This window comes from Pseudochaenichthys georgianus, chromosome 13, assembly GCF_902827115.2.
Source record: "Pseudochaenichthys georgianus chromosome 13, fPseGeo1.2, whole genome shotgun sequence".
In the NCBI taxonomy this organism is placed as follows: Eukaryota; Metazoa; Chordata; class Actinopteri; order Perciformes; family Channichthyidae; genus Pseudochaenichthys; species Pseudochaenichthys georgianus.
Window position 1 is genome coordinate 7,318,178 of NC_047515.1, and position 21,369 is coordinate 7,339,546.

At 41.0% G+C, this 21,369-nt stretch overlaps 1 protein-coding gene across 1 annotated transcript; it reads right to left on the reverse strand.

Annotated features, from left to right (window-relative positions):
• Positions 1–7,033: 7,033 nt before the first annotated feature.
• On the reverse strand, positions 7,034–20,680 carry wsb1 (WD repeat and SOCS box containing 1). The gene is made up of 9 exons (XM_034098196.2): positions 20,279–20,680; positions 18,938–19,106; positions 17,743–18,026; positions 17,095–17,226; positions 16,694–16,794; positions 14,080–14,252; positions 12,362–12,475; positions 11,322–11,429; positions 7,034–9,102 (listed from the first exon to the last, which is right to left on the reverse strand). Exons 1-9 carry the CDS (start codon positions 20,319–20,321, stop codon positions 8,940–8,942), a joined length of 1,287 nt encoding a protein of 428 aa, XP_033954087.1. The 5' UTR covers positions 20,322–20,680; the 3' UTR covers positions 7,034–8,939.
• Between the last annotated feature and the right edge of the window lie 689 nt (positions 20,681–21,369).

Genomic DNA, 21,369 nt, shown 5'->3' on the forward strand with positions numbered 1-21,369 from the left:
TACTGGAAAATGTAAATGTGCTGAACTTCCATCAGCGGAAATAATAAAAATAACTTTTAGACAGTGTTATTTTGTTGTCTTTTATAAAAATGTGTAATGTTACTGCTTTACTGATTCTTATATATGTGTTATTGTCTTTTATCTATTTGATCGTTTAAAAAATCGTTTGATTGTAACTGTTCTATTTATTTGCTTTATTCTTCTGTTTATTTATTATTTGAACCATGTTTTTATAAGCTTGTGAGTGGTTTGTCTGCACAAACCCGTTCAGAGAAGATTGATCTTTAATGCATGGGTGAAAGGTATAAATGAGTCATAGTGAAATGCTCTGCTGATCATTATGTCAGCGAGAAACATTTGTGACGCAGATGTTTCACATGTTTTGAAATGGCCTTTTGTGCAAACCAAGCCGGGGCAATAATAAACCCGATCACAGCTTGTGTGTGTGTGTGTGTGTGTGTGTGTGTGTGTGTGTGTGTGTGTGTGTGTGTGTGTGTGTGTGTGTGTGTGTGTGTGTGTGTGTGTGTGTGTGTGTGTGTGTGTGTGTGTGTGTGTGTGTGTGTGTGTGTGTGTGTGTGTGTGTGTGTGTGTGTGTGTGTGTGTGTGTGTGTGTGTGTGTGTGTGTGTGTGTGTGTGTGTGTGTGTGTCTAGTAATTTTCCACTCCTTTGTTAGGAGGATGGTCCCATGCCTCACTAAGATCCATACACGCTTCACAGACACTTCTATTAATAAGTAAACCAAACCAGTTTAGAGCTGTCAGTGTTGTAATATTACAGAAGAATGATTTCACATCTCATAACTACTGTTAGTTTACATTTTGAGGACCACCCTCAAAGCATTGTTTATCATAGTGAAACTATAGAGTAGGCTATTCTGAAATGAGACACAGGGACAAGTATTTGTTCAATTCAATGTGAAGTGTTTAGTAGCCTATGAAAAAAGGAATGGGAAAGCTTCCCGTTACTCTTTTGTTTACAGAGTGGTGCTGTAAACGCATATTTTTGTAGGCCGACCACGAAGTTAGCATCGCGAGGGCTCCCTCGACAAAAAGCCAATTGGAATTTTCCATTGGATTTTGGGATATTTAAGATAAGATCTATGTTAAACACACATTTATAATACTTACACGTTTTGTTGAGCAGGATAATCTCCACATATTAAGGCAAGGCCAGGCAAGGCAAGGCAAGGCAAGGCAAGTTTATTTATATAGCACTTTTCGACGCAGGGTAATTCAAAGTGCTTTACAAAAAAGAAATGAAAGACATTAAGCATTAAAAAAGAAAAGCTAATAAAATAAACATTAAGGAAAAATACATGGATAAAAGTTACAGTGCAGTCTAAAATATGAATAGTTCAATTAAACATTACAAGAAAAAGTACATGGATAAAAGTTACAGTGCTAATAAAATAAACATTAAGGAAAAATACATGGATAAAAGTTACAGTGCAGTCTAAAATATGATTTAATTTAGACAGACTTTCTTCACCATATTTTGCTCGCATGACATCCACAATCGGACCCTCAGGAGGCTGTACACACCCCCTCCCCTGCTTTGCTTCCATAACAAAGTCTTTAAAAGTGTTACCAAAACACTCCGTGTTACCAAAACACTATTTTTCCGTCGATGCCAGATATTCCAAATATCTCTGCTTTCGAGCAGTCCCTCTCATAAATGTCATGGAGTTTAATTACGTTTAGAAAAAGTACATGGATAAAAGTTACAGTGCAGTTTAAGATATGAATAGTTCAATTAAAAGCAGCGACAAAAAGAAAAGTCTTCAGCCTGGATTTAAAAGTAGTCAGAGTTGCAGCGGACCTGCAGGTTTCTGGGAGTTTGTTCCAGATATTTGGAGCATAATAACTGAATGCTGCTTTACCATGTTTAGTTCTGACTCTGGGGACAGAAAGCTGACCAGTCCCTGAAGACCTGAGAGATCTGGATGGTTCATAGTTTAGCAGGAGGTCAGTAATGTATTTTGGGCCTAAACCATTCAGTGCTTTATAAACCAGCATCAATATTTTGAAATCTATTCTTTGACACACAGGAAGCCAGTGTAAAGACTTCAGAACAGGAGTGATGTGGTCCACTTTCTTAGTGTTAGTGAGGACTCGAGCAGCGGCGTTCTGAATCAGCTGCAGCTTTCTAATAGATTTTTTAGTGAGACCTGTGAAGACACCATTGCAGTAGTCGAGTCTACTGAAGATAAAGGCATGGACAAGTTTTTCCAAATCCTGCTGTGACATTAGTCTTTTAATCCTAGATATATTCTTTAGGTGATAGTAGGCTGATTTAGTAACTGTTTTAATGTGACTGTTGAAACTCAGGTCAGAGTCCATGACTACACCTAGATTCCTGGCTTTATCTGTTGGTTTGAACATTGCAGACTGAAGCTCAGCGCTAACTTTTAAACGTTCTGCCTTGGCTCCAAAGACCATTACCTCAGTTTTATCTTTGTTTAATTGGAGAAAGTTCTGACACATCCAGTCATTGATTTGTTTAATGCACTTACTCAGTGTTTGAATTGGAGCATAGTCTCCTGGTGAAATTGTTACGTAAATTTGTGTGTCATCTGCATAGCTATGGTAACTTATTTTGTTGTTCTTCATTATCTGAGCCAGTGGTAGCATGTAGATGTTAAAGAGAAGAGGCCCCAAGATGGAGCCTTGAGGAACCCCACATGTCATATTTGTCAACTCAGATGTGTATTTACCTATAGAAACAAAGTTGTTAGTTGTATAGAAATGTAAGTGGTTAACACCACTTAAATTATTGTTGAAGTGTAAATACAATTGCAAGGTACAAAAGTAACGTCAGGCTATGCCAGCCCAGTGGTTCCCAACCTGGGGGGCGCACCAAAGATCGCAGGGGGGGCGCCAGGCCTCAGATGATTTGAGGCCAAATATCCAACCCAGTCTCATAAAAAAACGTATAATAACTACGTTGGTCCACAACGTAGGACGTAGTATTTCTACGAAAACGCCTCTGAAATTGTAAAATGCCTACGTTTTTTTCACCATTCATTCCAATGGCTGGCGTCTATGTGACGTGATCTTCACATTTCTCCCTGCAGAAAAAAAAAACATGGCCGACATTCGTTTTATTCTCGATGTCATTTGATGCGAGAAATATGAGTTGTTATTCCAGATTATGTGTGCAGTGGATGTACATGATCTTTAGTTTGCTAGTTATTACGAAGATTACTTCAAGAAATGGTGTCTATACAACGTTTTCATTGTTACCAAGGTGGTTGCTAGGGACGCTGCTATCGATATTATTTCTGTTATGTTGGGTAAAATGGTGTTATCTTTATTGCTACCCCCTTCCCCGTCAATGTATAGTGTTGGTCCACAGTGCAAACATATTAGTTTAACAAAATCCGCATCTAAAATTGTGGCATAGTGTGGTGCCGAGAGATGGGAGTCGGAGGCGGGGTATCAAAGGTACAAGCTAGACTTTTATTTAGCATCTCAAAACACATGTAAACAGCTTCATGCCAGGGAAGCGAAGACCGGCGGAGACAGGAAGTCCGGCTCACTAAAATGTCCGTGCAGAACAATACCCTGGCCCTGGCCTAACCCATAGATCTGTGGGTGAATAATGTCAATCACCACAAATGATACGTTATTTTCCCCTGTGCAATTCTCCATTTACTCAACAATAACACATAATTATCCTTGTGATTATTTATTTGTTTGATTAATAAACACAAGTTGGAGTCCGTCAGGACCGAGGGTCGGAGCAGCTCATTTGCTTTACAGAATATTACACCCGGAAGTAAGTATTCTCTCCGCTTCGCTTGACAAACCCCGTGATAGTCCTCAAGCTCTGTGATTGGAGAGTGTGCAGAGCGTCGAACAGCACTTGAAATGGGATGGAACCACGGCAGACTGTCCAAAACTGGATTTGAACGGGTCCACCGCGTCCCCCCCTCCCCCACCCCGTCCCCAGAACTACACATGCTGGCTATTGTGTGTTTCGCAACATGTGCTCTATCTATGGCACGTCTCTACTGGGAGTTGTAGTTTTAAAAGACGTTTTCATATTTCCCATAATAAGAAGTTGCCAGTATTAAACTGTGTACATCCCTGGAGGTTTAGGGGATAGGAAACACTCACATTTAAAACATATAATTAATAAATGGGTGAAAATTGCTTGTGCCCATTATGGGCAGCATTAATATATACCCACATGCCAGCTAAGGTCAGAAGAGCTTTATTTAACAGCTGGTCTTATGTTTGTGACCCCTCCTGTTGTTCATTGATGAGCCTGAAACATGCACTTGTCAAGGTTCAGAGGCACATTGTGCAAATATGGCAGTAGCCATCGATCATCTTAAGATAAGATATACTTTATTGATCCCAAGTTGGAAACATTTGCGTTACATCAGCATGTGTATAGTTGTAAATATGCAGTGGTGTTTATTTGTAAATCATTTAGTATAATCGCACACATTCTGTGTTTTATATTTAATAATTCTGTGTTCTTTATGTATTGATTGTTGAATACCTGACAAGGTCGGAGATGAAAAACTTTGGTCACAGGTTCCTCAACAGTGCATCACAAGACATCTTTCAATATGTGTGTATACCTCCACCATTAAATTGTCCTATTCTGCACATTTCTTATACTATCTACATACATCTTATAAGAGTATAATACATATGTATAATATCAGTTAAAATACGTGCTTCAACATAGTTAACATTGCTGGAGGTATGCACAAAGTTTTACATTCATTGCATAACTACACCGTTTGTGAATATGATATGTCAATAAACCTTAGAAAATCTTGAAATCTTGAAAGGGATGTGCAAAATAGTCATTATATACAGTATCTAATTAACTATTAGTAGAGAATAACGAGTAATGAACATACTTTATTGGGATTCTATTAATATCTAATAATAAAAATAATGAAATTCAATAACATGCTTTAACCACTAGGTGTCCCTTTATATCAGCTGTTCACCTTTATGGTGTAAATACAGCCTATCTACCAATTGGATCAAATATAAAAGTCCGCCGAATTAGTGTTGATACTGCAAGGAGACGTATTGTGTGAAAAGAAATGTAAGATGTTGTTTCATTGTTGATATATTTATGATCCACGTCACGTTTCCAGTGTTGGCGGCAGTTCCTCATGTTTGTCTAGAAGTCTTCTCATCAGGGCTCTATAAATACAGAACTACGGCAGATATGTAACAGTTAATGCAGCCGAACCGTGTATTACAATGCCGTTATGTGATGACTTTCAAAGAGAAAAGCAAGTACACTCGGAATAAAGTGTTTTCGGTCTGCTTCCGATATTTGTTAATGACGATGTGCTGTGAGATGTGAGACTGGAATTGCACAGGGGGGAAATAACGTTTCTGCACCATTTTAGATGCGGATTTTGTTAAACTAATACGTTTGCGCTGTAGACCAACACTATACTTTGACGGGGAAGGGGGTTGCAATAAAGATAACACCATTAAACAGTTACACAACATAACAGAAATAATATCGATAGCAGCGTCCCTAGCAACCACCTTGGTAACAATGAAAACGTTGTATAGACACCATTTCCTGAAGTAATCTTCGTAATAACTAGCAAACTACAGATCATGTACATCCACTGCACACATAGTCTGAAATAATAACTCATATTTCTCGCATCAAATGACATCAAAACGTATTTTAATGGCCAAAGTAACTTTAAATAGGCATTTTACACCGAGAATAAAACGAAGTTCGGCCATATTTTTTTTTTCTGCAGGGAGAAATGGGACATAGACGCCAGCCATTGGAATGAATGGTGAAAAAAAACATAGGGATTAGTGCTGCGTACCTGGACTCACATTCAGGTTCAGGTCCGGACTCAAGTCCAGAGGTTCAGGTTCAGGTCCGGACTTATAAGTCCGGACCTGAACCCATGGCTTGTGTCAAGTTGTGTGAGTAACTAAAGTGAACTTATTGTGAGCTAATTATCAATTGAAAATTAACTCATAATCAACTCAAATTCAAACTCATCAGGTTTATTGTGCTCCCTTGCAACTTGTGTCTACATTTCTCTACAAAGTACAAATGTGCCACTTAGTCTACAAATGACTTATGACAGCAACTACAGTGAACTACTACAAAGTTCAAACATTTATTTCATTTACCAAACTAAAGTAACCAAACAGTCCCTGAGCTGACTGAGCCTAAATCCCTAAAGCGTTGCTGAAAGGTAGAGTGTAGAGTAGACTATACGCATCACACTGTTACACACCTAATATACAGTATAGGCTACACTCTAGTGACTGTACAGTCAGAGTGTACTGTACTGTCTGTGCACCATGTATTTTCTACAACTCTACAATACATACTGTTAGAAATTAAAATCAATGTTGATATGGCGTAATTTTGAATTAAAAACACTAATTTAAATCACTTTTATTCTGAAAAAACCGAAAGTTCACACTATTAACTTAAAACTTTTATTCTGAAAATTCTTCACTTCCGGTTAGCATTAGCATGTGGCGAAATTCTACGTTTTCAAACCGTAAATCGAAGGTGAAATGACATGTGATGTTGTACACTGAGCACACTGGGATTAGCACTCATTTATTGACGCTGAATAACGTTTATTAGGGAATGTTTAAATAACCACAGACACCAGAATATACGTAAGTGCTAGTTTTTTTGCGAGTCCAAGTACCGGTTCCTGACGTTCCGTTCCGGTTTTAACCGGACTTGAACCGAAACTTTTTACAAGTCCAGTACCGGTTCGGCGTACCGGTACGCAGCACTAATAGGGATCTTACAATTTCAGAGGCGTTTTCGTAGAAATACTACGTCCTACGTTGTGGACCAACGTAGTTATTACACGTTTTTTTGTGAGACTGGGTTGAAATATCATATTTGAAAAACCCATTGACTTCCAGACCAGGGAACCCTGATGTGCTCAAATGCCAACTCATTCCTGGCATACAGTATTTACAGGAGCTACATGTTCTCATGTATGAGGATTCCAGGGAAAGGATCAAAGTAGAGGTCTTCAGGACACACATTATTTTATCAAAAAAGCTTTTATTGAAACAACAAACCCACAAAGAAAAATGACCTTTATACATTCATATTTGATTTATTTAACGCTTCATACTGCAAACTCACTGAGGTAGGACTGTGTTTTTCCAAACACCATGGTAACGTAATGCAACCCCCGGTAAGGATATACATAACGAAGCACTTCAGCCCCTTCATGAGTCGCACTCCATATTTCAGCAGGAAACTATAAAAACAAAGTGGAAATGAAAACCTTTGGCATTAGCACCGACTGTCGGAGAACGTATTGCCAAAATGATTGATGGCTGATGTGCAGCCACCTCCCTACAGAAACACAGGACAAAACAAAAGGCTCACTTTCCCCTCTTCACATCTCACAACGTGAAAGTGACAATCAAGAAACAGAAGACTGCTAGAATACCGTATCTTCAAAAAGCGTCATTGTGGATTATCATGTGAATACATTTCTATCAAGAGAGAACATGAAGCTCTTACACCAGATAGCCGAGTTTAAATTAATTTCAGGGTCGCTTAAATGTCTTATCATAACTTCAACATAAAGTGACACTTCCACTGTGTCCAATCTGTAAGGAAATGTAATAGCTCTCTGGGCTAGAACAGTAAACGCGTACTGTAACCATTTGTTGACTCTTTCACATTTATAAGGTTGACAAAGACCAAAAAAAAAAATGATATAAATGGCAAAGTGGGGAAACAAACTTAAGACTTGTTTATAGACATTTTCATATACACACACACGAAACTCTGAGAACAGGGAGGCGGGGCACGCACACTTAAATTCAAGCATACTATTGCCATTGATCTCACCAGACTGAGAAAGGTTGGGGCAGACTGCACCTACATCATGTGGTCGGACCAATTTTTTCTGTGCAATTTATGGAAGTTTTGTTGACAGCCAGTTAGCGTGGTTTGGTAGCTTGCAGGATTGTAAGATCCCGCGTGGAGATCTCTGTAAACAATGTTATGTTTACACTGAGGGTTTCTCACTTCAACACAAGGCTTGTAGGCCTGGGGCCAGCACATGTTGAATGCCTTCCTTCCTCGTTAATCTTTATCAGAAGCCATTTGGTGCCTGAACCATCTTCACTGCTACATGTTTCTCTGTGCATTCCCACCACCAACAATCATAATGGAATGATAGTTGGTGAACGGTTCAGAAACAGTAGATTCCCTAAGGCTGTCAACGCAATGATCAAAAGGAACAAAGACAATTCAACTTTCTATGGTACTTCTCTGGTAAACCGACCAATGAAATGATGCCTTAGGCCCGACCGATACAAGATTTGCGAAGCCAATGCAGATATTTCAAAGACATATCTCCACTTCAGTTCCTTGTCATTCACTGGCTGAAATGTTTCAGGGAGGGACCAATAACTGCTTGGCTCTGTTCTTTTCTTATGCCATGGCGATAATGTAAAGATACTTTACAGTTCACACATGTAGCATTGGCCTTTTGAGATCTAGAATTTTTTTTTTTTTTTAAATCCCACATCTCATCCCTTTTGCTGACCCACCTGCAAACAGCACTTGCATGAAGTGCAACGCCCCCTTCAAGTTGAAGGGTTACTGAACCTGGCTGAGGCAGCTGGAAGAGGGGCTGCACACAGGCATGTAACGGGAGACAGGAGGCCCTGGAAAATGTTAACCTAACCGGTATGGATGGTGTGCTTGCTACTGAAGAACTTACGAAAATAAATATTAACAGAACACGATATCCTGCTGTGAGTGGGGGGAGGAGGGGGTCTCAGTATCTCTTTCTCTCTGTCCTGATTGCATTTGTTCAACAAAGTTCTATGAAAAAAGGTTTTCCAGGAAGTATTTTGTTGGTTTTCCAGCATGATGCTGCAGCGACAGGTGCAGTTGGGTCAGCTGGTGGTCCTGGGTAGGGGTTAAATGATTTTGTAGGTCAGGTAGTCGCGGAGCGGTGTAGGAATGGCCAGCGTCTCCACTTGCTGGGTGGTAGTCAACCGGCGGATAGACATCCTACACATGTGCTGGAGACTGGCAACACTACGAGGACACTCCCAGAAGAGCACACTTCCGCCACGAGTCCTAAAAACAAACAAAAAAACAAGGAAAACAGGTTGAGGGTCAGGGCACTGATGCATCATAACCACACTGGGCTCCATTCCAAAACTGGCCCCTACCCCCCCCCCTAACATCTGTCCTGATTAACCACCTGCCCTACCTGACCATGTGCTACGCTGTTTTATGTCCCTCCTGAAACACGCCATGTACAAATAGTTCAGTGCAAACATTTACTTGTCAACGGCGCAAAATAAGTTAGAATGGTAGGAGTTTGAGGTCTTTAAGATTACGAAGAATTTATTTGGAAAATAAGTATTTGGTCAATAACAAAAGTTAATCTCAATACTTTGTTATATACTGTACCCTTTGTTGGCAATGAAAGAGGTCAAAGGTTTTCTGCAAGTCTTCACAAGGTTTTCACACACTGTTGCTGGTATTTTGGCCCATTCCTCCATGCAGATCTCCTCTAGAGCAGTGATGTTTTGGGGCTGTCGCTGGGCAACACGGACTTTCAACTCCCTCCAAAGATTTTCTATGGGGTTGAGATCTGGAGACTGGCTAGGCCACTCCAGGAGCTTCAAATGCTTCTTACGAAGCCACTCCTTCGTTGCCCGGGCGGTGTGTTTGGGATCATTGTCATGCTGAAAGATCTAGCCACGTTTCATCTTCAATGCCCTTGCTGATGGAAGGAGGTTGTCACTCAAAATCTCACGATGCATGGCCCCATTCATTCTTTCCTTTACACGGATCAGTCGTCCTGGTCCCTTTGCAGAAAAACAGCCCCAAAGCATGATGTTTCCACCTCCATGTTTCACAGTAGCTATGGTGTTCTTTGGATGCAACTCAGCATTCTTTCTCCTCCAAACACGTCTAGTTGAGTTTTTACCAAAAAGTTCTATTTTGGTTTCATCTGACCATATGACATTCTCCCAATCCTCTTCTGGATCATCTAAATTCTCTCTAGCAAACTTCAGAGGGGCCTGGACATGTACTGGCTTAAGCAGGGGGACACGTCTGGCACTGCAGGATTTGAGTCCCTGGCGGCGTAGTGTGTTACTGATGGTAGCCTTTGTTACTTTGGTCCCAGCTCTCTGCGGGTCATTGACTAGGTCCCCCCGTGTGGTTCTGGGATTTTTGCTCACCGTTCTTGTGATCATTTTGACCCCACGGGGTGAGATCTTGCGAGGAGCCCCAGATCGAGGGAGATTATCAGTGGGTCTTGTATGTCTTCCATTTTCTAATAATTGCTCCCACAGTTGATTTCTTCACACCAAGCTGCTTACCTATTGCAGATTCAGTCTTCCCAGCCTGGTGCAGGTCTACCATTTTGTTTCTGGTGTCCTTTGACAGCTCTTTGGTCTTGGCCATAGTGGAGTTTGGAGTGTGACTGTTTGAGGTTGTGGACAGGTGTCTTTTATACTGATAACGAGTTCAAACGGGTGCCATTAATACAGTTAACGAGTGGAGGACAGAGGAGGCTCTTAAAGAAGAAGTTACAGGTCTGTGAGAGCCAGAAATCTTGTTTGTTTGGAGGTGACAAAAAACTTATTTTACCGAGGAATTTACCAATTAATTCATTAAAAATCCTACAATGTGATTTCCTGGATTCTTTCCCCCCATTCTGTCTCTCATAGTTGAAGTGTACCTAGGATGAAAATTACAGGCCTCTCTCATCTTTTTAAGTGGGAGAACTTGCACAATTGGTGGCTGACTAAATACTTTTTTGCCCCACTGTATACCCAAGTCTAGAAAACAGTAGATGTGTTCATTTGATTGTAAGGTTTATTATATTTACAGTGACTCTTGCTATAACCAAGCAGGTCATAAACATTGGTCCTAAAAGAAATGGCTGTTTTGCATTAGAATTTGTTGGAGCAATGCTGATTTTAAACCATCTTTACGGAAAGTTGCGACAGTTCTTGTTTCTGACGAAGAGAGGGAATTTTGTTCTGAAGCTTGCTGCTGTATTTACACCCTCCACAAAGGAGCCTCATTCAGCTAGGTGTGTGACTACACACAGTTTAGTCATGGAGTGGGAGGTGGTAGGGGTCGCTTTGGAATTGGGCCAGTGAATTTAGCAAACCTAAAAACAGCAGAGAATGCATGGTGCCGGCAAGCGGTGATAAAAGACGGGAAAATGGTTCCTCTGCAGAAGTCAATAAGGTGTGACTGACGTGTGTGTGTGTGTGTGTGTGTGTGTGTGTGTGTGTGTGTGTGTTCAGGGTGGAGTGACAGAGCCTTACCCAGTAGCAAGGACACTTCCTTCAGCGGAGAAGGCACAGCAGAGGCCGTTAGAGAGGGAGCCGATGGCCTGAGGGGCTTTCTCCTCGATGCTCCAGAAACGCACCATTCTGAGCAGAGACAGAGAACACACTGCGGTCACATTCCAGTACAAACACTGGAAACTTGATGTTAAAGCAATATTTTGACATTTAAATTGAATTTAAACATAATTATAAACTTTGAATTATATATATTCCTCGTGTTTTAATGATTTGACCCTGCAATGAACTCTCATTGACGGGCTTGCAGTACATTTCCATAAATAACTTTTGATTATTGCCAGTGAAAGACTGTTTTCCACCTGGGAGGTACTTTCACTTGACCTTCCTTTTAGATCAGAAATGCCAGGAGAAGATTCAGTGTGCCTGGCAGCCCTGTTCCCACTCAGCCGCAATTATGACTATTCCTCAGAATAAAAAAAGGAAAATAAATATCATCTTCTGCATGTGGTCTTAATCCCCTTCCGTAGATTCCTAGTAATGTTGCAATAGTTTTTTGCTTGATGGGTGAATCTTACCTTTCATTAAATGTATTTACTGATTCCCTACATTCAATTGTTGCTACATAAACCATGTATCTGCCAACTACCCAGCCGCCTGCCATCACAGATATTAACTACCTTGTGACAGTCATGTGACCGGTCCAAACACACCAGCATACAGTAGCTCTTTTCTCCCTCGTCCCATTAACACTCATGACTCACTGCGAGATTTAAAAACAAGCAGAAGCACACAGTGACGCTCTTCTGCAGCGCCATGCTGTTTAAATATCAGCCCGCGTTAACTGAATGGAATGTTCTCTACCGAAGTCAACAACTTCACATTTTTAAAGTTTCCCCGAAAAATGATCAGATCTTCCTCTAAAGGAAAGTGAGAAAGCAATAAAACCCTAACCAACCAAACAACCAAACAAACAAACAAACAAACACAGCGATAGAGGTAAAGAAGTTAAGTAAAACAACCGGTCAATGAATGTAACTAACTCTCGTTCTGTATCGTACCTGTCATCAGTGATGCTGGCGAGGTGGCGGCCGTCAGGGCAGAAGCTCACAGAGCGAACCCAGCGGTCATTGGCCCCCCCGGCAAAAATGGGAGATGGAGGAGGGAAAAGATGGCTGGAAAGAGAGGAGAGCAGGTGCTTAGAAACAGCATTAGTGTCAAACAGTTGGTGCAGAACCTCCCTTTACAATTGATAAGCATATCACTTCTAAAGAAATAACACATCTGAACACTTCAGGAGAGTGGGGGTTTTGCAATGGAGTGGTACGGGAATGAGTCTCAGGATTTTACTACTCAGTTGCGCCACTTATGTGACGGACAAGAAGAGTATGTGTATGGGATGATTGTGCGTTGATCTGTTGGTAATGCCTCGGGGTTCCGGTGGGCATGTAAACAAATGCATAATGCTGCGCTATACTTTGTGGCCTCATCCAGTTGCATAGCGACACTTATTGTGTAGTTGTCTTTTAATAAGCAGGTAGTCATATCATTAGCTAGAACTAGCTGGATCTGATCGATATGGACATAAACGCGAGTAAAGTCTAATCTGATGGGAGAGAGAGATCAGCTGCTGCTGACGAGTCGACACGCAGCTGCATGATCACCTGCAGGGGTGAGCGGAACAAAACACACACTTCAGGTTAGAATATCACACGTAGCTATTTTAATTACCTCTCAAACTACCTAAACTAGTTATAGATAGGCCTATGTTTAGTTTTACTGTCGGGTCACTCATTACTCCAGTTAAACAGTGGACATCGTCCTGCTGAAGGAAACGTGTAAAGGTCCCATGTCATGGCCATTTCCACTGATCATAATTCCATTGTTGAGCTCTACTAGAATAGATTTATATTGCTCAATGTTCCAAACTCACATTGGTTTCTCACAGCATCTCTGTAAACTACGTGTTTTCACTGAATTTCACTCTGACTTTAACGGCTCGTTGTAGCTCCAATAGCTCCAGCCCCCCCCCTCCCTGTGAGCACAGTGTGCTCTGATTGGTCGGGACGTTGTGAATCGAGCTGAGCTTCGTGGAGGTGTGGTTTCCTTGTTTAGCGATACACAGCGAAACTCACCCTGAGCACACACAAAGTCACAGCCGAAGTAAAAACAATAAGTGTGGCTTGATATTGAGTAAGACAAAGGTTGATAAACGCTGTGAGAATGGGTCTGCAGAGAGAATTTTGCCGTGATCCCAACTGTATGTTATCAGCCTGCAGCCAGGGAGGAGAGATCAGCAGAGCTGCCTGCACTGAGTGTGTGAGGAAGTCCGTGGATTGGTCAATTTGGACCAATCAGCGGGGGCTTAACGTAACGCTCCACGGATTGGTCCATTTCGTTCCGGGTACGGTTGACACCATGATGTACCCGGAAGAATCAAATGGACAGTGACGTATCTCCAACGAGGCGTTTTGGGGAGGTTTCTGTTTTAGAGTTGTACTCCCTACAGGGTGTACTTTGAGGGTTTTGACTCTGCAGACCGTTTACATGCAGAAAAACCTTCATAACACACAAGGGGACGGGTAATAACCGGAAAGACATGAGACCTTTAAGTGTCATAAAGAACACAGCTTTAAAGTGATTTCCACCCCCCCAACACACATTACTTTTAAATGAATTTTTCAGTTCAGTTGCCAATTAGAATACTGGAATCAAACCACCCTGACCAGTGCAATGGTGGGTAATAAAAGCGTTGCAGGGTAGCCTGTTATTTTCTTACCCGAGTTCCAGCAGGATGGTGGCCTTGTGGTGGTCCCATACGATGACACGGGTGTCATAAGAGGCGGTGGCCAACAACGCCCCATCTGGGGAGAACTCACAGGACACCACGTCATTGTGGTGTCCCTCCAGCTTCCGGATCAGGGTTAACTTATCCATGTTCCATAGGAACACCTGCAACGGGAAGAGAGGATTGTTAGAGTCGATGCAAGGATTTGAGAGACATGACCGAACAGATGTGCTACTTTACACTTAATCATTACTATATACACATTTAGCATTTTAAAATTTAAATCAAGCAGAAGGAATTAAAGCAATTAAACAGTCAGGTTATGCTCAGTGTCATTGTTATGCAACCTTTAACCAGGCCCAAAAAACAAAAGAGCACATGCTACACAAGCAGCAAGGCTACATCAAAATACAACTACTACACCTACATTAACATAATAGCTTTAAGAGCACAATCATTTTAATTTATACATATTTAATATATTATTAAAAAATTCAAGTAAAAAATAGAGAAAATAAAATAAAACAAGCAGTAACTTAAGGTAACATTAAGTTACTCCACTGGTTCCCCCTTTCAGAGTTTTAGTTCACTGTGTTTACAATAGGCTCGCAGCTCCGGCAGAAGCCTATGAAGAGACAGATACTGCAAGAGAAAAGAATATTTTATGGCCAAAGGGTTGATACCTCTGGCAAAAACACATATGCACACACCTGCTAAATCATCTGGAGAACCAGTTTGTCAGAATATGTTATTTTTGCCCCAAAATCATTCACTGTTAATTCGTCAAAAATCGAAAATGCTTTAAAGTGATGCTTGTTAACGAACCCAGTTAATAATCTACATAAAACGTATAACAGTCACATGCAGACGAAGAGTTACGTTTCTCGACTAGCTAGTGTTCTCATTTAAGTTACAGTTAGCATTAGCACTATTAGCATTATTTTCTCTGTTACATTTCTAAGCTGCGTTTTCATCACAAGTGAACTGATGGAGTACTGCAGTTAAATGTGTTCCACTGTTGCTGCCAAGAGCCGTCATACTTTTTATTGAAGCAGACAAAAGCCCCAGGAGAACCGCTGATGGAAACACTAATGGCCAATTTGTTGAATGTTTTCTCAATAACAGCTTAGCTCTTATGCAATTTTTAAGACAGTGCATCCTTAACCTGCACCATGCTTCCATCAGAGAAAGGGGTTTGTGTAACATTTGCAAATCATTCACAGTAAAGAAGGGGGGGGGGGGGGGGGGGGTGCAGCTTGTTGGTTAAACTGTTTTCTATGAATTTTCCATTAGCGGCACAACAATGCTACACAGTATGCTACTAACAGCATATTATACTGACAGTTAAAGAACTCCTAGCAACAAAAGAGAAGTGTGTGCAGACAGTGGGCGGATGGAGCTACTTAGGATGGGGGGGGTGGGGGTGAAGGAAGAAAGGTGGGGGTGAAGGGGGGATAGAGGGAGTATTAAATAACTGAAATTAAAAATCAATAGAGGGACTGCAACAGCAGAGGTAGACAGACACGGAGCAGCACCTACGTACAGGGTGGTGCCAGGCTGCCCCTGGCCTTGGGGCAATGCGCCCTGTGCGTCCCCGGTTTACACCGGCTGCTCAAAATGTCAGCGCGGCGCTCCCTTCAAAACCAATCACACACTGAGCTCTGCCACCACCTGTGACAGGGAGAGCAAGACACACACTGTAGGGACACACACAGCCTAACAGAGCTACTACCACCACCAATAACAACCATGAGCACATTGATCTAGAGCTGCAACAGTGCATAAAGTCAACTGATGGGCGGGGGGGAACCGGTCTACAGGATCAATATCCAGAAACATGTCTGAGGCAAGTACTGATGAAATATGGAAAATATATTCAAAATGTAATGAATTTTAAATCTGACCCTTGGATCGTATGCAGGGTTTAACATGAGGTCACAATTGTCTCAAAGCTGCCATTATATATTTGAAGACTCCCTTACGTAATGATTTAATAATGTCGTTTGGTTCCCCCCACTTCAACAGAAATACTTATCAGAGTAGGACTGCCACATAAATAATATTTTTGCTCAATGTTACAATTCCGATATATTACAGGCCCTGATTTTTTAAAAACTTTTTTTACATTAGCATTGAACAGAAATGTAAATGATTTAATTTGTATTCGAATGCCCCGTACCAAACAATGGATTTTTGATTACGCAATACTTAAATTACATTTTTCTCAATATTACATTTTAACCAAATATTGCGCTTACTGCCATCTGGACAATGCACTAATAGACATCATTATACCGATAATATTTCCATTCATTGTGCAGACCTATTTCAGTTGTAGCTGAATTATAAAATGTAAAGAGTTTACCATACATGTTCACACTATAATTTATCTAAATAACAAGAGTGAAACAGTGGTCTGCTGGGCATGCACACTTCAGAACACCAAAAGCATGTTTTTTGCACTGCAAACAAAACCAAACAGAAGGCACAACTTATCATGACACTGAGCAGTTTGTTCTTCGGGGGGAATGGGTGGGCGGGGCATTTGTAAGTTGATTGGCTATCAATGACATCAAAATAAGTAAAGAGGAACTTGTGTACTTACTGCTTTGCCTGCACCCACTGAGCACAGGATGGAGGAGTCAGGGGAGAAGGCGCTGCAGTACACCCAGTTCTGATGCCCCCGCAGAACCTTCACCATGTTACCTTGGAAACACAAACAACATTATCTCAGACAGGAGCAGGACACCGAGTCCTTCACTGTCAAACAAAAATATTTTCTATAGCGATTGTAACTTTTTATCTGAGCCTGGGAGTTTAAGCCTGCTGAGACGAATGTAATCCTTTTACATTTGACCATATCAATAACATTTGCTTTTGTTTCATTTCGCTAGCAGGACGGCCACATAATGAGTCAATTACTTTTAAGTGCATTGCAAAGGGATTATGGGGCACCATTTGACATTTAAAGGGTACAGATCTAATTCACCTCTAAAAGAAACATACCATCATCTTTGAGGTCCCACACGCGGAGGGTCTTATCTCTGGAGGCAGACACCAACATGAGACTGCCATCGGGAGCAAAGGTCAAGTCTCGCACTAGTTCAGTATGATCCATCAGATTCAGCAAGAGCTTTCCTGCAAAGAGACAAAGGAAACAGAGAAATCATGAAGAACTCATCCACAGTGACGTAAAGCTGCCCCTCACTCAAGCCGAAAGATTGTGCAACACAGAGACAGAAAACAAATGTTTAAAAGAAGAAGCAGCAAGAACTCCTACAGGCCTTAAAAAGTGTGAGTAAAGAATGAACCTGATAACGCTATACACAAACTACATCACAGTCACATGACTTATTGTAAACACCACTAAGCTAAAGGTGATTCGATGAGGTTACGTCGTCTCATTTAGCGGCTTACCTCGTGCTGTTTTAAAGACACATAAGAGCTTCAGACAACTAACGAGTGGGGCGTTTACTGATGTGAAAATCTCTTAAGCTCGTCTTAACCAGAAACCTTTTGACTGGAAGCTAACAAAACACGCCAACAAAACATTGACCAAAAGTGCTAAAACCTTAACTCACTCCAGGGTTTTGGAACTCATTCGTGCAGATCAATATGACCTGATCTGATAAACTCATGAAGCTATTTCCTCACCAGTGTATACATCCCAGATCTTGATGCGACCGTTGTTGAGGCCCGTTGCCAGTAGCAGCTGGTCCTGACCGAACTTGAAGCGGTGCCACTCGATGTTAACGCAGCGGCTCTGCTTCTCGGGGACGGACGAGCCGAAGGCCAGGCCACAGACAATGTCACCGCAGTCGATGGTGTGTTCGCGGGGCTCGTCGGCCGGCTGGATTTCCTGGCCCCCGTTGCTGTTCTGACGGGACAAACGGCGAGGGCTCGAGGCATTGGTGGCCTCTCCATTGTGGCCGATTGAACTGCAGTGACAAAGAATGGAAAAAAGACACAAGAGACAGCCAAGATGAGCAGCTGGTCTTAAAGCCGAATGACTAAATAGATATGGTAAAGGTTTCCATCATGAGTTTGCTTATTGCTTAATAAGCTGTAGGCTATTTGGAGTAAATTTCATTTTGGAAAAATGTATTTTTGGGATCTTTGAAGCGAAGTGAATATGTGAAATCACAACAGGAACACAGGAGTGAAACTAAACTCCAAAACACAGCTCCTAAGGCACCAACATCTAAAAACAGAAGCTGTTCCCTCTAGTCTCCAGCACAGACACACTCAGTGAGCTTTTCACTGCTGCGAGGCTGTAGTGAAAACAAATGTCATCACAGTTTGGCTGGTGTTGATTAAGCAGACCGACAAAATGTGTTCTGCATTTGCTTTACAGATAGTGTGAGAGTCAGAAGGCCCTATTGAGTGGAAAGAAAAATGGCCCATAAAGCAGAAAGGGAGTCAATAATAAAAGCCACATGTCGTAGCAGAGGAGCAGTGGAAGAGCTTTGCTTCTCCGTATCTTTCTTAACCTTTCCCCATCAGGACAAACTCTAAAAGTTGCGAGCATGAAAGTATGCTGAATCAAGCAAGTGCTAGAAATACATGTTTTAGAATAATTCTGCACACGGCCTGCGAAAGCAACAGGTCAGCAATTGGCATCAAAGTTCAGTCTCAGTGGAAATTGATGGTTTACTAAATTACAATGATTTACCTTACTGCAGATAAGGTAATTACATTTGAAAATAAAATCCACGTGCCAAATCTTGTGTCCTTTATGTTTTTGTTGGGCTTTCTTTTAACAGCCTGTGTTGTTAAAGCCCTGAGGTTGATTCCTACACACCGTTTAGTGGGGGTAACCGAGTGATTTGCAGTTTCTAAGGGTACTTACAAGTTCTTCAGACATTTTGCCCAGGGAATGAGCCTCACAATGCGATGCCCCTGAGACCAGGCAAAGTAGGAACCATTAGGTGCAAAGGCTACTGTCCACGTCTCTCGTCCAGCCTTCTGGTCGAAGGGAGCAACAGGCACCAGGAGTTCACCGATGAACTTTGCCTTTCCTAGAAGAAGAAGACTGTTGCGGTTAGCTGCACCCATCAAAGGACTTCCAAACATCCCAAAGTAACCTATTCACTCAAGAGGCGTGAGAGGGCTTGTCACAGATCTGATTGGCTAACTATGTCAAACATAATATTGGTAAAAAAAAAAAGGGTGGGGAAAACTGTACAAGAGAAATGGTCAGAGGTGGAAAAGTACTCCAATGTTGTAAAGCTGGTAAAGGTGCAGCTAACTTGAATCACTTGGTATGCTGCAGAGTAGAGTGTGCATTTAGACTATAGAATTATTTTAGTTTATATTTCACATTATTAATCCAAATCCACAAAGTGACTATTTACATCTGAATTGCAGTGGAGTACAAGTACAAAGAAACAAAACATTTAAATAGTAAAAGTAAAGTATCTCACAATTGTACTAAAGTACAGTACTTGAGAAATGCACATAGCTTCTCTGATTGTACGTTACATTTATGTATTAGTATTATTTTAAAAATACTGTTACTGGTGCTTTTATTGTCCACCTGGATGTGTATTTTTGTAATTTGTGTAATTTCCATTTATTTCTTTAATATTTTATGCATGTCTCTTAATATGTTGCCATTATTCGCCCTTCATTTTTGCTGTAGCAATGCAACTTTCCCCTCTGTGGGACAAATAAAAGGTATTCAAATTGTCAAAATGCTAGGTTACGTAATTAATGCAATTATTCAAATGCATATGTATTTTAATTTTTAAGTAGAAACTATCAATGGTTAGTTTTCAATTTTTTAACAAGAAGCGTGACCTACGTGTCGGACCATGAATCACTCACACTGATGTAGGCTGTTGGGGGAGGGACGCTTTAACCAAGAACCCAGCATGACAAAAATCAAACATTGACGTACTTGAAAACAAACAAAGCGTGGCCAGTGACAAAACAGTCACATGTAATAACCTTATATACATAGATTGATTAAACAAATCACTCGCTAAGTGAGACGGTGCTACCGGTAAAAGGCATGAAGAAAGCTAAACTGAGAGCTAGCTGTGATGCTAAGCCCCGAGATTGCACACCACGCAAGACCACAAGCTAAACGAGCTAACTACGTTACACACCCACATGCTAGTTAGTTGCATTTTTAAGGTTTTAAAGAACCGTTGAGAACAACAATTAAACGGTAACGGGTTGGACTTACCTATATCATTTTCGTTTACAGAGTCTGGGAAGCTTGCCGCCATCTAAATAAGGGCACAGACCTAAGAGAAAAGCCAAGCACGGAATGTAAAGCGGAAAAAATAGAGGAAATTAGCAACGGGAGCGGACCGCAGTTCTTCCTCCTCCGATGTCAGTTGTATCCCTTCGCCGAGCGTTAACTTCCCTGGTGGAAAAATCAGTCGTAGTTCGCTTTTTGTGAACCTCTCGTTTTCTTTACTTTTGTCGATAAGTTGCTTTATTTTACGGTTCAAATTCCAGTTCTATATTCAAACAGCTCAGGTAACAAAAACGGGTTAACCTGAAACTGCAGAGTTTGCTTTTGTTGGGTGCAGTACGGACCCTGGTAGTACAATGGCTTCTAACCACAGGCTGATGTTCATCAAGAGGAGGAGTGACGTAGAACATCATACGTCATCACAGTTTCCATGGTAAAACTGTTAACGCCTCCCCCTGGAATTCTTTCATTGTACTACCATTACCGCCACCCTGTGGTATTTCACATATTTTATGTGGAAGTCATTTATATTTATGTTTTATACAGTCGGTCTTTGGTAGAAATAAATAATTCCATACTATGTGAAATGTTAATACATAAGCAAATAACATTTTTCCTACAGATCTCATACATTTGGTTTTGCCAAAGATATGCACTAAATTGAACATAATTAATAATAATCAACACAGAACAGCAAATTAAACAGTCGGCTACACTTTAAACAATAAACTTGAAACTTAATCATCACTAATAAAAACAAAAATAGCTTCAAATAAATGTATATAACTTACACTATCTTAATTATAACAGCCTCTTTATTAATTAGGTTTCATGTTCAACTATGTGTTCTGGGTTTTACCTTTTTACTTTAAGACAGATTTTCCTTCCATTATCCATTTAAGGTTGAACATGAGTTGACCTCCTTCAATATTGCAGTGTTAATTTAAGATCAAGTTAAAATGCTGATCTTTGTGGGAATACATGTTGTATACAAAAACATATTTAGCCTACTTCACTGAAGTACCTTCTTTATTGTAATGTGAACAGTTATTTTAGAGATGCAGTTTCACAAAATA